Raw genomic sequence first — 14,908 nt, forward strand, 5'->3', positions numbered from 1 at the left:
TACAAATTGACTTGTGAAGAAAGAAGAATGTATATATTTTCTCTCTCTCTTCTCTCTCTCCCCTCTCTCTCTTCTTCTTCCCCCTCTCCCCCTTCCCCTCTCTCTCCCTCTCCCCCTTCCCCATCCCCTCTCTCTCTCCCTCTCTCCCTTCCCCTCCCCCTTCCCCTCTCCCCCCCCTTCCGCTCATCTCTCCCCCCTTCCCCTCCCCTTCTCTCCCCCCCTTCTCCTCTCTCTCCCCTTCTCTTCCCTCCTCCCCTTTCCCCTCCTTGTCTCCCCCTCTCTCTCTTCCCCTTCTCTCTCCCCCGCCTCTCTCCTTTCCCCATCTCTCTCTCTCTCTCTCCTCTCTCTCTCTCTTCTCTCTCCCCCTTTCCCTGCTCTTCCCCTCTCTCTCTCCCCCTCTCCCCCCTCCCTCCCTCTCTCTCTCCCCCCTTTCTCTCTCTCGCCCCCTCCTCTCTTCCCCCCTTTCTCTCCCTCTTCCCCACTCTCTCCCCCCTTGCCCCCTCTTCCCCTCTCTACACCCCCTCTCTCCCCCGCCGCCTCTCTCTATATGCCTCTCTCTCCCCATCCTCCCCCTCCTCTAGCTGTATGTACACACACTTGCACACACACAATTTACCACCTGTGCAGTACATTACAAAGCCTCTTCTTCCACTCAAAATGCTAATTCAGAAACAAGAGAAATCAAATATCAAACACTATTATGTTTTTTGATATGAGGCATACCTTAGAACTGCCTGCATCTCTCAGATGACAACCTAACAAACACTAGGCATAAAAGAGAAGACTCCTTTTCCAAAAGCATCCCTCTCTCAAAATCTGGCTCCAGTTCCCAAACAGGGTTTGAATGCTGAAGACACAGAACACACTTATCTTCCTTCTGACTCATTCTGTCCTGGTTTGTGAAAAGTGAGGGCTGGACTGCAATGCAAGCTTAGCCAGCACTGCCCAGGCTGCCCTGCATCCATAAAAAAGAATGTCTGCAGGGAGCCCCCACTCGATGCTCTGCTCAACCTCCCAAAAATCCTAGAGAGATAGCTCAGATACTGAACACCCTAAATACTAACCTGAAACGTATTTAAGTAACTTGGAAAATGTATTTCAGCTTCTTAAATCACCCTGGGGAGTTTGTGCTGCTAATTTGCTGTTTAATCTGATTCACCCCAGGCCTCTGGCCCTATTCTTGTCCACACTGCACACATGCTAGTTTGCACCTGGGTGCCATCAGAGAGGAAACGTGACTGCCATATAGGAGCAACTTCCTAGCTGCTCCCTTCCACACAGGCAGCACAGCTAAAGATCAGATGTGGCCAGTACAAACCAGACAGCGTTAGTGTGTGGCAGTGTGGACATAATGCAGCCAGCATCAGCTGGCACAGGGACAACAGCTCACTCTCTCTGTGAATTACAAAACCAGATATATTCTACCTTGTAAATGTTACCTTTAGACTACCATCAAATCCTTGATCTTCCAGAGAGTGAAGAGCATTGCTATGACTGCAAGCTCACAGCACTACTAAAACTCTCCTGCCTTTTATCAGATTTGGTTTTTCAGATTTTGCATAAATGGTGAAAATGAAAAAAGTAAAAATAAATGAGCAGCATTACCAGCAAATACTCCAAGAATAACTTGATGAGGGAAATGTGTTGCTATGAATACTCTTGAGATGCACACACTGATCTGGATAATCCAGAAAATGCTCCAGAGGAATGACCATGTCAGTCTAAGAAGGAAAAAGAAGCAGCTTGAAAATTAAGACAAAAAACTTCACCAATTTATACCAGGCCCCTTTGTGTCAGGATCATACTTTTACCAAGCAGAGGTTTACAAGTAGAGAATTTTAGAATCAGATGATTAAAAACTGGAAATCAGTAGCAAAACATTATCAATAATGGTTGCTTTTGCAGCCACATCTAGGACTGCAGGAACACTTTCAGGTCCAAGACACTACTGTGGTTCTAGTGATGAAAGTCATTAAACGGCAAGTTAAGTCAGCAGTAGTACATTGATTGTATTTCTCATCATGAAGTTATACTTAAATGTAGAGGTTTCATTATTTTTGGACAAAATTCACATGGTATGGGAACAACCTTGTCAGGCTTAGAAAGAAAAGCCATATAAACAATTGCAAGACTTCACCACGGGCCTCAGTAAAAAGTGACACTGAAGTTTGCCAAGATTATGTGCATTTGCTTTAAAACAAGGTTAAGAAGGACTACCATCAGAGCAGTACATTTGTGGAGAGAAGAGCCAACATGTAAAGGCAATGAATATAATTCAAAATTTCCAACACTGAAAGCTAGGAATGTTTTTTAATAGGAGCTGATTCAGAGATACCATAGGCAATGACTCTAAATAAATCAATACCAATCTATACAAATAGATAAATCTGCTTACTGGGTTTTTTTTCAGCTGAAGTAGATCATAACATTCACTTTGATATGGGTCAAGAACTGGCTGAAGGGCCGGGCCCAGAGAGTGAATGGTGCCACATCCAGTTGGCAGCTGTCACTAGTAGCGTCCCACAAGGATCAATGCTGGGCTCAGTCCTGTTCAACATCTTTATTGATGATTTGGAGCAGGGGACGGAGCCCAGCATCAGTAAGTCTGCAGATGACACCAAGCTAGGAACAGGTGTCGATCTGTGGGAGGGTAGGAGAGCCCTGGAGAGGGACCTTGACAGGTTGGATAGGTAGGCAGAGGCCAATGGGATGAGATTTAACAAAGCCAAGTGCAGGGTTCTACACTTTGGCCACAACAACCCCAAGCAGCTCTACAGGGACAGAGTGACTGGAGAGCAGCCAGGCAGAAAAAGACCTGGGGGTACTGGTAGACAGTAGGCTGAACATGAGCCAGCAGTGAGTCCAGGAGAGCCAATGGCATGCTGGCCTGGATCAGGAACAGTGTGGCCAGTAGGACAAGGGAGGTTCTTTTTCCCTTGTACTCAGCACTGGTCAGGCCATGACTTGAGTACTGTGTCCAGTTCTGGGGTCCTCATTTCACGAGAGATGTTGAGATACTGGAACGTGTCCAGAGAAGAGTGACGAAGCTGGTGAGGGGCTGGGAACACAGCCCTGTGAGAAGAGGCTGAGGGATCTGGGGGTGTGCAGCCTGCAGAAGAGGAGGCTCAGGGGTGACCTCATTGCTGTCTACAACTACCTGAAGGGAGGCTGTAGCCAGGTGGGGGTTGGTCTTTTCTGCCAGGCAACCAGCAACAGAAGGGGACACAGTCCCAAGTTGTGCCGCAGGAGATATGGGCTGGATGTTAGGAGGAAGTTGTTGCCAGAGAGAGTGATTGGCATTGGAATGGGCTGCCCAGGGAGGTGGTGGAGTCGCCATCCCTGGAGGTGTTGAAGAAAAGCCTGGCTGAGGCACTTAGTGCCATGGTCTAGATGACTGGATAGGGCTGGGTGCTAGGTGATCTTGGAGGTCTCTTCCACCCTGTTTGATTCTATGACAGTGAACATTTGGTTGGTGGGGGTTTTTTGGTTCTTTTGTTGTTGTTGTTTGTTTGTTTGTTTTTCATAGGCTCTGAATATTTGGTTAAAATAAGTTTGTTAAAACCATGACATGTATGTAAAGAATATCTGTACAAGTTAGAATAATGGAAAGACACTGACCTGTGAAGGGTAACTGCTGATTTATCTTTCCATCTAACTGTGTAGCTAAGTGCTGCTGTGACCATTACATACCAGACACAGGAAGATCCCATGGCATGTCCAGATGGACTTCCTAGTAAAAACAAAATGGAAACACTCAGGCTTTTAAATGACTGCAATATTCATGATATAGAAAATGTCTACTGACAGTTACTTGGGTGCCCAATCATTGAAAAGAAGTGTTTAACAAAAGCTGAAAGACTGTTAACTGGTTCTCAAAGTCAGAAGACTCACCTGTATGGAATCTAGAATATTTGGCTGACATCAAGAAGGTAACAGCTCACCCATCTTATATTGGTATGACAGCCTGATTGGAAAGCATAGTATTTTTCTGTCAGATTTGGATCATGATTTGAAAAACAGAGAGCACTGAGGGCTCTCTTAGGGCCGTGGTATGTAATGTATGTGTAATTTGCTTTAATTTAACAAGTAGAATTTTAACTTTACTGGAATCCACAGGGAAGTTCCTACAACTGTGAAAATCACCAAAACCCAAAGTATGCTGGGATGATGCTAAAGGAAATGAGTCCCAAAATTATTGTCACTTCTTTTCCCCATATCAAAATAGTATTTTGCACATCAAAATTAGTTTGCAAATGGAAAGTATACTTCAGTAAAGAAGCAAAGCAGAAATGTCTAGGAAAGACAAGCACAATGACTGGCACCCTGGTTAGCAGTCACACTACCAATTGTTTTGTTAATTTTGTAACAGATGTACACTTCTAAAACACACAACAGAAGAACTGTCACCTGTAAGGAAACCATAATGCTGCACACTAGCACTGTCATCTAGAAAAAATGTTCAATCTGCAAATTACCTGCCAGGAATAGCATAAACTCCACCTTAACGTTTATGTTCTTCAAACCTGACTAATACCAGAGAAAAGATGGCTGCAGGGTTGTGATGGTTTGGTGTTCCCTGCCCCCCCTGCACTCCAGAAATCACCCAGACTAGACTCAGCTGGCTCTGGAAATATGAATGAAGCTTATATTTGCAGCTAGCACAATATACAAGCAGATAGTTACAGTATATACAGTTATATACAGAAATATACAAGGTAAAAGGTAATACAGAAACACAACAGCCCTCCCAGAAACCCTGAGTCCCCAGGAGGGGCTCTCAACCACCCCTTCACCTTCCCTCTACTCCTCTCAACTTTACCCCAGTCCCAAGGAAGAATGGAGGTTCGGCCAGGGGGTTAGGAAGCAAAATGGATTAGCCCAAAATGGAGGGTGAGGTTAGAGAGATGCAGCTCAGCCAGCAGCCCAAGCAAGAGTGGTGACGAGTGATTTGAGATGCAGCTCAGAGCTCGCCAGCAGTAGAAGTGACCTTATCTATGTTTTGACTTAGATTCTTATACATCTCAGCAAGCCTGTGAGCGAAGTAGACATCACTATTGTTTTCCTTTTACAGCCTATAATCTAGTTCTTTTCACCAAAACATTCTAGCTAGCTTCAAACTAGCACAAGGGTTCTGTCCATTCCAGAAGCACAAATGAGATTCATGCCCTTAGACTGCTTACCATGTAGGCACTTCCCTAAGCTTTCAGTTTTGTGGAGCTGCAGAATCTGGGGTTCAGGCTGCCCTAGTAATATTTGGATAAGGCTTTCTCATATATGTGGCTGCTTCTCTAATCTTTTCATATAAACTGCATCTTTCAAAAGTGTGTGAAGCACCATGTAAACTCATACACCTAACAGCTAACAGCTGTGCTGACTGCACCTCCTCTTGTAAAGGATGAACAGGTGAATGACAGATATTGTCAACAGTCAAAGTCAAATCTGGAGGTGGGAGAAAATGTGGTTATTATAAGAAATTGGTATGAGACAGAAACAGGAATAACTTGTTATCTCAGGAAGAAAGGCCTCCTGGTTCAATGAATCAAAATGAAACACAGCAACTATTCTATTCTATGATAACTAGTTTCTTATCCAGGGCTTGGAATGACACAGTGCTAAATAGGCTCAGTTCTGAAGATTTTTGAGAAGATCTGAGAGACTTCAATACTTTAGATTATGTCCCAAATAAATTCACTTGGAATTGACTGCAGATCACACACATTATTAAACGCTGCCTGATACACTTCTGGTTCAAAATTACAGTGGGATATAATGCAGAGTGTTCTCAACAAAACACAGCTCTGCAAGCCACTCAAAAGCTTGCAGTGGCATTGAAAAAGCACTAAGCACATTCATTTCCACAGTCAATATTTTCTTGTACAATGAATTGAACTGAATCCAGTCATTTAGCTGCAAGCAGTGATTTCATGTATTAGGGTTGCACAAGCTCATTTAACTTGTCACAGAATCATAGAATGTCAGGGTCTGGAAGGGACCTCAAAAGATTATCTGGTCTAGCTCCCATGCCAGAGCAGGATCACCTACAGCAGGTCACACTGAATGCATCCAGACAGTTCTTGAGTATCACCAGAGAGGGAGAGTCCACAACCTCAGAAGTGAAAGGCGTGACTTACATAGGCTTTTTGATGGGTTCTTATTTGGCATACTGTTTTGAAATGATGAGTATAGAATCATAGAATCAGTCAGGGTTGGAAGAGACCACAAGGATCATCTAGTTCCAACCCCCCTGCCAAGGGCAGGGACACCCTACCCTTCAGCAGTATTTCTGAGTTCCACAGAGAAAACAGTGAGATATAAAAAAGGGAAAATGCATTTAAAAGTACATTTTTGTTATTTTATTTTCATTCTATACACCCCCCCCCCACTCTTTCAGTGCCACTGGCTACTTCTATGATCAGGGGTTCCTTTTTCCACTTGTGATATATTAGATAATCGATTATTGTTCATTAGATGATTGACACTTGCTATTTACACTGAACCATCTACTGGATTTTGTGGTTTGGATAATTCTTGCATTAGTGCACAAGCTCTCAAACTCAACAGCTCCCTGCTCTGCTTTGGAACGCTTAATGCAGAATTTTCCTCTCCAAGCTGATGTTATTGGTACTGAAACTGTTCATAAAAGTGACCTCACGAAGCAGCTGATTCACTCTTTCTGAACCTATGACAGAAATGATGTGAAAATTCCTTTCCAGAATTCTGGTTCATTCTAGTAGGAGTTATATTTAAAGCAAATTCCACTCATCTGCATTGCTTAAAGGCAATGAAGTAAACATTGTTGTCATACAACAATCAAACACCTATCAGGTTTTATTCCTCTGTTTTTCAATTCCTATGCTTCGGTGCCATTTTAAACATAAAGTCTCAGATTTGTACTTCATATAAAAACTTTGTAAGTCACATCCTCTCCTCTCAAAAGCCACTATCTCTGTCACATGTGCCACTGTAATCATCAACATTTCTTACCTGGTCCAGTTTCACATGTTATAGGAAACTGTTCAAGGCATGGGCTTGACTGATTGGGGTAAATCATTGTTTCCTGCACCCACCAGTAGGGGCGATGGCCAAATAAAATCCTGGTTAAACAAACAAACCAAACAAACAAAAACAGAAGCAGAAATACAACAAAAAGATTTTTATGTAAGAAGGCTTCAGCAGAGCAGAATAATCTTACAATGAATACAAAGAACTGTATTGTCAAAACTATTCTGTAATAGTTCTATGTGTTCTTCTTATCAAAATGTCATTTCAAATATATACAAAATATCTCCATTGTGAATCCCTGTTTTGAAATTACAGTGGAAATCTACTAATACATTATTCACAGACATTTTTCTGTACTTGAGGTATATATAGTAGCCATCATGAAAAAATAAAATAAATCTTTAAAATAAATCAAACTTCTTACCATTTAAATATGAGGTTGAACCAATCACCAATTACTGCCACCCATATCATTTTAGTACCAACCACTTGATTAAGCTGAAACCAAAGAGGAAAATAAATTGAGAATATATTCCGGGGATCGCCAACATGGGACATAAAATTAAGGAAATCCTGGTAAGCCCTGTAGTCCCTCTGTAAATGCTGAATGATAAGCACGCCATTGCTGTGAAGAAGATCCATCTTAGTGGATTAACCTGTACTTGAAACAAAGTAAAGTTCCCTTAATCTTAAGTTTCTAGTGATGGAGAAGGAGAACCAGGAAGGGCATCTATTAAAAAGTGAGAGAAGGTGATTGACGTTGCCTTTATATTGTATCAGCGTGGTGTACCCAGCCATTCCTGGAACACGTGGCTCCAAATCTCTGGAAAAGCATAAGTCTGTTAGCACTGGAAAGCTTTTCTGTTTGCAAATTTTAATTGGAAGAAACTAAGTGAAGTACATGCTGAGCAGCAGCAAATTGTGAGGAAAGTTTTGTGGAAATGCAATGTGTCGTTTATGCAATCTTTTGTATGAACAGTTGGAACATGTTTGCTTAAATCTTTTCACAGTTCATTTCTCTGCAGGATGGACATTATTAATGTGCACCCTTCATTAAGTGCCACCTGTATAAAAGGACAGGAAGAATACACAAAGCATTGGTCTTCGCAGAACTGTCACTAAAGCTGTACAAATGAAATAGAATTTGGCTACTGTGCTGTGTCTAATACTTTGCACAACACATTTTCAGTCATGGAAAATACAACCAGCATCCATACACCAACAATGTCATTGAGCTCCAGGTTTATTTTCAATCAGCAACGCTCTCAAAGCACTGAAAAACAATTGTTTCCTTCATGCAAGAGGCCACGTTAATCCAGAGCACAATGTCTTGAGTCTCTGAGACATCTAATTCACTATTGACATTCTCACATATTGCATACGCGATGCAAGTCCTACACACCTCTGCCAGAGGGAGATGAAACCTGACTTACAGCAGCCACGCTTGCTGCTGCGCAGCCTGGCTTCACAAACCATTGCAAGACTGAGAAGAGATGATTCCATTTCCCTGAAGTATTCCCAAGTGAAGCATTTGGCTTCTCCAGGGCAAACAGCCAAGACATTCTGCCAGATACTAGGATTTTAAGAGTATAGAGCGAGTAATGTACCAGCACATCAGATTTATCTGTTAGTACTAATAACCATAGCACATGAAAAGATTACATTTGCTTGTGAGCTGGCTAAATGGAAAACCTTTCTTCACAAGATATTAGGTGGATACCCAAAATCTAGTGATACCATCAGCTGATATCATCAGAGCAGCAAGAAGGAAACTTTAGTTCTTTATCAGGCTCTAATATCCAGGCATCTTCTTATCTTCTATTAAAGAGTATCTAGGTATCTGAAACAATTACAAGCAGAAAACAAAAGCAGCTGCATATATGCAATGCTCACTTTTCTATGGCTTTCTCTGGCATTTAAACTATATGAGCTGTGGAGACAAAGATATGAACTACTCAACTGTTTTTGCTGAAGAGGGACTTAACAGCTTAACAGAGCTTTATGTGTGGTCAGGGAAGTCACATGGAAACATTAAGCAGATTCAGCAAATACGGCGTGACAATTAAATGGACTTAAAAGACTTCCCTGACACAATCTCACATTTACTTTAGCTACTCACATTTACTTTAGATATTAATAGCCTGATTTTAGAAAATTTTAGCAGTTTTATATTCTAAATGTTTACTGCTACCAGTGGCCTTATGTAGAATACAGTTAAAACCAGATTTAACATTATATGCACTGTTTCTGAATAACTACTATAATATCTTTCTGTATATTGACTTCATATATTCACTTCAGCTGGTATTACCTGATTTCAAGGAAAACCCTTCAAAAACCAAAATTTCAGGATATTTCAACAATAAGCATTTCCTAATGTTTTAGCTGCAAATATTTGCTAAGCCTTATAGCTTTATAGAGTGTCATACAAATGAACTCTCCGGATTATTTTCCCTCTTCAGTTCTTTCTCAAGAATCTATTTAGAAACATCCTCTCAACTTTATATTACTTATTAATAGGGAAAATGTCTTTCTGCTACTTTTTCCCCTGCTAAAGTATCTCTCCTCTGCAGACAAGTAGGGCTTTAAATAACAACAACAATAAAAATCACTCTTTTAGATGTGTCTGGATTCAGTATGCAAAACTGTGGAGAACCTGAGGTTTTCTTCTGTTTTTCAGTCCAGTTCATCAAGAGTGTAAATATCAAGTCAGTTGGTAACTGAGGAACAGACAGTTTACTTCTGGTTAAAAAAGCAACTGTTACAAGATTAAGACTAAATAACTACTGTCCTATGAGGAAAAATACTTCATAGTAAACAAGCCTCCATCCAGATATAGCTCAATATCCTCAGAAGGGTCTATCAAGTAAAAAAACAGATTGTTTTCTACTACCTCTCTAATGCCACCATTGTTATTCAACAACATCAGAAAATTTGCCTTTCTGATGCAGAATGTGTAGAACCACTGCAGTATTTTGGGTGTTATTTATTATAAATATAAACCCACCCATTTATTATAAATATAAACCTACCCACCCATGTGACTCAGTGGGACAATGCTGGACCTGCTCTGGCTGAACTCTCACTCTGACAGAACTACTCGGGCACACTTCCCTTTGATAGTAGAATGCTTGAAGCTATGTCTTGGCAATATTTCAGTAAACTATCTTCTTTTAGTATAAATGGTAAAGGCCTCCTGATACTCATTTTAATGATTATGCTGCTACTTATTTTTCTGCTTAAACAGAAAGACAAGCACCTTAGACATAATGTAAACTAACAGCAAACAAGGAAGCTTTCATTTTTTCCTACATTCTTTCTGATTGTTTCAGAAGCACTCACACCCACATCTTAGACATATCAGAGGAGTCAGAGTTATAGAAAGTGTAAAAACCCCAAACAAATCCAGACTACAAAACAGAAACTGGGAAGTTTTTGGAATAGGTAAGCAGGTTCCTGTGAGAGAGGCAGTTCAGGTGATGTTCTCATTGTGCCTGGAAGCACTTACGATTCTGCTTTGTTCAGTAACCAATCGACAACTAACATGAGTCATCTCTTAATGTTCCTGTGACATTTGGAAAGCTGTAACTATCTGAGACACTAATGATTTTTGTAGCTCTAATAACCAGGGGAGAAAGATGGTGAAACATATCTTGAAATCCTATATTTAATAATGCATTCAAGCTAAGAAGAAATACTTCCTCCACACATTTTACTCTTTTCTCTGCAAAGCATTGCAATGTGCTTCTGTAACACATTTAATGCTCCAAAGACACTTCAGATAATACATGAAATGAAATTATTTGCTGAATTTTAGTACACGGAACTGCCAAGAAAATTAGTGATATTTACAAAATAGTCAGACTGTATACAAACAAATTTTATAACCAAAGCTGTGTCTTGTTTTGATATTATAGAGCCCAGGTTTGGCCTTCACACGATCAAATGAGACTAGTGCAAAGCAAAAACCCTTAAAATGCTATCTGTTCCTATAAAATGTTTTTGATACTTTCTTGATTTCTGTTTCAAGACCTACAAAACAAGAGACTATCTAAAACTTTTTATATTCTTGGTAATAATGTTGAAATAAGAATCACAGTGATGATCCACTGAAGGGAGGATAAAGTGTTTACAGTTGCTTTACACCTACATATTAGAGCAAATATTACATAACAGATATCAGATGTTGTTAAGCAAATGTTTGCAAGGGGAGAAAAAGCCATCAAAGCAAATATTTCCTAAAACACTGCTAATGGAGGCCTGTGTACTGGGCCTAACTTTCTGGTACATTATGCTTACTTAATTGAACAATAAGATTAATTTCCACACCAGTGTTTTCATTGGCACTGAACCAGCTATAAAGATTAACTAGCAATTTAGTAAGTTAACAAGCAGATACTGTATACAACAGCTGACAGCTACTTTTTTCAGTATGAATGTTTTCCAAAGGGAACACTGTGAAGATATATCTTAATTTTAGACTTAGGAAGAATCTTTCAAGAAGCTTGCTCTTTCTGTCTGTATTTCATTCCCTCAAGCTTTCCTCATCAGACCCAGGCAGCCCTAGTTTATGTCAGGCTTCTTTACAGCTGGACTAACCAGTAGAGGTATAGCAAACACTAGCATGAACCACTTTTCTTGCTCTTGGTTCTGCCCCCTTAATCTTTTTTTTCCTAGTTACTACATTGTCATTATTCTTTTCTCTGAAGTAAACTTTGCAAATACAGGAAATTAGCAAAACTCATGCTTGTAATATAACAATGACTGCCAGATCATAATACTTATTTGTATTTATGTGTGTTTATCTGTGTAACAGTGGAAATGATATAAACAATGCATGGAATACAATTATGGAATGTTCACAAAAGTCCTATCTAAGGAATTCTAGTTATTATAATGAGCTACCTTTTAGAAATCACAAGCAACCCAGAGTTTAACAGTGTATAAAAATCTTTCCAGTTGCATAGACTGCAAACGGAATGGAGTCTGGACCCATAAGGGCAGATTTCCACTGCCTTTTTAAAAACTCCCTTTCCAGTAAATGCACTGTCTTATTTATATGCTGTTCTCTAATCCCTGAAACTAGGTCTTTGCTAACCATAGCCCAGCGAGGTCAGAAACCTGACAGAAGTATCCAAGTCTATTAACATCAGCTCTTCAATTTTGTGTTCAGTTAGCAGTTTCCACATAACCTGCAGTAGCTCTTCAACCCCAAACTAGCCATGGACAACCCTTTAACCCAGCACTGGAATAGCCCAGAATGGAGTTTGAGCTAGCAGTAAAGCATACTAGATCTGTGTTGGCAATAGCCTGCCCTTCATTTTGATTGCACTGTCACTTCAGAACTTAAGTTTAACCAAGTGGTCTTTACTTGGGTTACAAGATATACATGAAGAGCTGGAAGACGCAGAAAAAGGGGTACATGGTACAATTACATCATCTCCAGCAACGTTCATAGTGCTGCTAGAAACAAATTGTTGTTGACACTTTCTTGCATCCATCTCTATTCTGCAACAATGTACCATTTAGGGGAAAAACCATTTCAGAACAAGTGCCTGGACTAGAGTTATGGTAGTTTGGTGCCAGAGTTTCTGGCTATGGAGCCTCCTGAATTAGAGCTAATAGAGGATTTAAAAACTGTATGACCCATGCCAGCTTGAGTTATGAGGCCGCCTTTCTGTTTGTGGTTGGTAAAAGCTGTTAGTCTGAACAGAAACCTAGCATCACCATGCTTCATTTAAAAAGGCAGCTTGTGAGATGATAGTGCAGAGCTCATGATGGGAAAGTTAAGGTTAAGGATAGGCTATACTGCAAGTTAATGTCTCGAGAAAACTGTGCAGAAGGACACCCAAATCAGTTAGAAAAAAGATCAATTAAAGGTATGGATTGTGCTAGTAAGTGACACAGGCTGAATTTAGTCTTTGGCTGATGAAAGTCTAAATCAAAGGAAGACTAATGAAATCTAGAGAAATGTCACTGATGAAAAAAGATATCTAGTAATTCAGCACTAGTGCCAGCTACTCTAGGACAAACCCATTGTCTAGGTTAACAAAAGAACTCAGAGGAGACCAGATTGAAAAATCCACCAAAGATTACACATTAGAATTCAGGATTTGTTTAGATTAGTCGGATTTATATTTGCTGAACTGCAGCAGCCGGGAAAAAAGTCTACTCAGGTAGTTATGTACTGAAACAACACAGGTTACTGATGTTAGAGGCAACATTTAAACTTTAGAGTTGCAGTGTTCACTTGGCTAGATTTAAGGTCTGATTGGGAAAAAGAATAAAATCATCCTAGATAAAAAAAAAATAAACAAAACAACAAAAAACACCTTAAGATACAGGCTCTGTAATGCCATAATTTCTGTGTAGCTAGATAATGACCCTTGAACCAGCCTAACTGCAGCAAACTTATCTGAAGCAGAAAAGAAAATGGACCAGAAAAGAGGCAGAGGTCTAATAATTAGTTTTAGGACTAATGATGGAGAAACTGAAAACTGGAGAGCAAGTGTACATGTAAGAGGGAATTACAACTGGGTAGAAGTGCTACCCACCAGTATCACAGTATCACCAAGGTTTGAAGAGACCTCATAGATCATCAAGTCCAACCCTGTACCACAGAGCTCAAGGCTAGACCATGGCACCAAGTGCCATGTCCAATCCTGCCTTGAACAGCTCCAGGGACAGCGACTCCACCACCTCCCCAGGCAGCCCATTCCAGTATCCAATGACTCTCTCAGTGAAGAACTTTCTCCTCACCTCAAGCCTAAATTTCCCCTGGCGTAGCTTGAGGCTGTGTCCTCTCGTTCTGGTGCTGTCCACCTAAGAGAGCAACCTCCTCCTGGCTACAACCTCCCCTCAGGTAGTTGTAGACAGCAATAAGGTCACCCCTGAGCCTCCTCTTCTCCAGGCTAACCAATCCCAGCTCCCTCAGCCTCTCCTCATAGGGCTGTGCTCAAGGCCTACTCCACAAAAATGCAATTAGTAGTTGGTGATTTCAGCTCAGACTCTGCTTTCAGTCCGGTGGAGGAAGGAAAAGCAATTAGTGATTTTAGACAGCAATCTGCAAAGCTTTACTGATTTTACATTACTCTGAGATTACCTGAATAGCTCTAGCTATCTTAACAAAATGAGCAGCAAACAGCTTCCACGGGAAACTAAAGGCTGGTAACTGAGACCACAAATTAGTACATATCTGGAGCCAAAAGGGAATAAAGCCGGCTGAAATAAAACTAGCCATGGTGTCCTATGGAGCACATTCACAACGAGAAGAGAGTATGACAAGCGTTCGAGTGGGCACAGGACTGAATTACCTCTGCAGGTCAGTCTTCTGTCATCAACGCCTTTTGTTTTGCCTTTTTAATGGCAAATAACGCCACGTTCGCAAGAGAATTCAGCGTTGGGGAATTAAAGAGGATTTATGAGCGTCACAAAGTTTATGCCTGTTACCCCAAGTACGTTCTGTGAATGAACTTCGCCCTGAAAACAAGCTCTAGCTTCAGAGGAGCGGAAAGGAGCTGGCCTGCTCACCAGATCGTGGCTGGTTTCCTTCAGCACCGAACTGCACCTCAGGCAAACCGCACCAGGCTTTGTGGCGCCGCTCCCCGGCGCTACACACAGCCCTGACAAAACGCTTTAATCCCGACAGACGTTTCCCAGAGCAGGAGAGGGCCTCTGCTTTGCAGCGCTTCACCGATGAGCCCCAGCCGCCTCCGACAGCCCCAAAGAGCTCCACAGCAATGCCGCGCAGGCTGCCCGCCATGACAACGCCGCGACAACGCCATGACAACACCACGACAACGCCGCGACAAGGCCACGGCCTCGCCCCTGACCTCCGCCCTCACAGGCGTTCCCACAGCAACGGCAGCTCCCCGCGCGCCCTGCCGCCCCGGCCAGGGCGGCTCAG

At 41.5% G+C, this 14,908-nt stretch overlaps 1 protein-coding gene across 8 annotated transcripts in view; it reads right to left on the reverse strand.

Moving 5' to 3' along the window:
- Positions 1-14,786, reverse strand: part of G6PC2 (glucose-6-phosphatase catalytic subunit 2) — a 39,619-nt gene extending 24,833 nt beyond the window's left edge. For 4 of the 8 annotated variants that reach the window (XR_010306716.1, XM_064163563.1, XM_064163532.1 and 1 more), the window contains exons 1-4: positions 7,427-7,798; positions 6,985-7,094; positions 3,619-3,730; positions 1,606-1,721 (exon numbers count right to left, since the gene is read on the reverse strand). Coding sequence is in view for 7 of the 8 variants with exons in the window: in XM_064163563.1 (XP_064019633.1) it covers positions 1,606-1,721; positions 3,619-3,730; positions 6,985-7,094; positions 7,427-7,644 (556 nt within the window). In the remaining variant the exon portion in view is untranslated. Of the gene's footprint in view, positions 1-1,605; positions 1,722-3,618; positions 3,731-6,984; positions 7,095-7,426; positions 7,799-14,315; positions 14,393-14,532 lie in introns of those variants that run through there. The other 4 variants (XM_064163540.1, XM_064163547.1, XM_064163554.1 and 1 more) reach the window with 4 other exon arrangements.
- Between the last annotated feature and the right edge of the window lie 122 nt (positions 14,787-14,908).

This window comes from Pogoniulus pusillus, chromosome 2 (genome assembly GCF_015220805.1).
Source record: "Pogoniulus pusillus isolate bPogPus1 chromosome 2, bPogPus1.pri, whole genome shotgun sequence".
NCBI classification, from domain to species: domain Eukaryota; kingdom Metazoa; phylum Chordata; class Aves; order Piciformes; family Lybiidae; genus Pogoniulus; species Pogoniulus pusillus.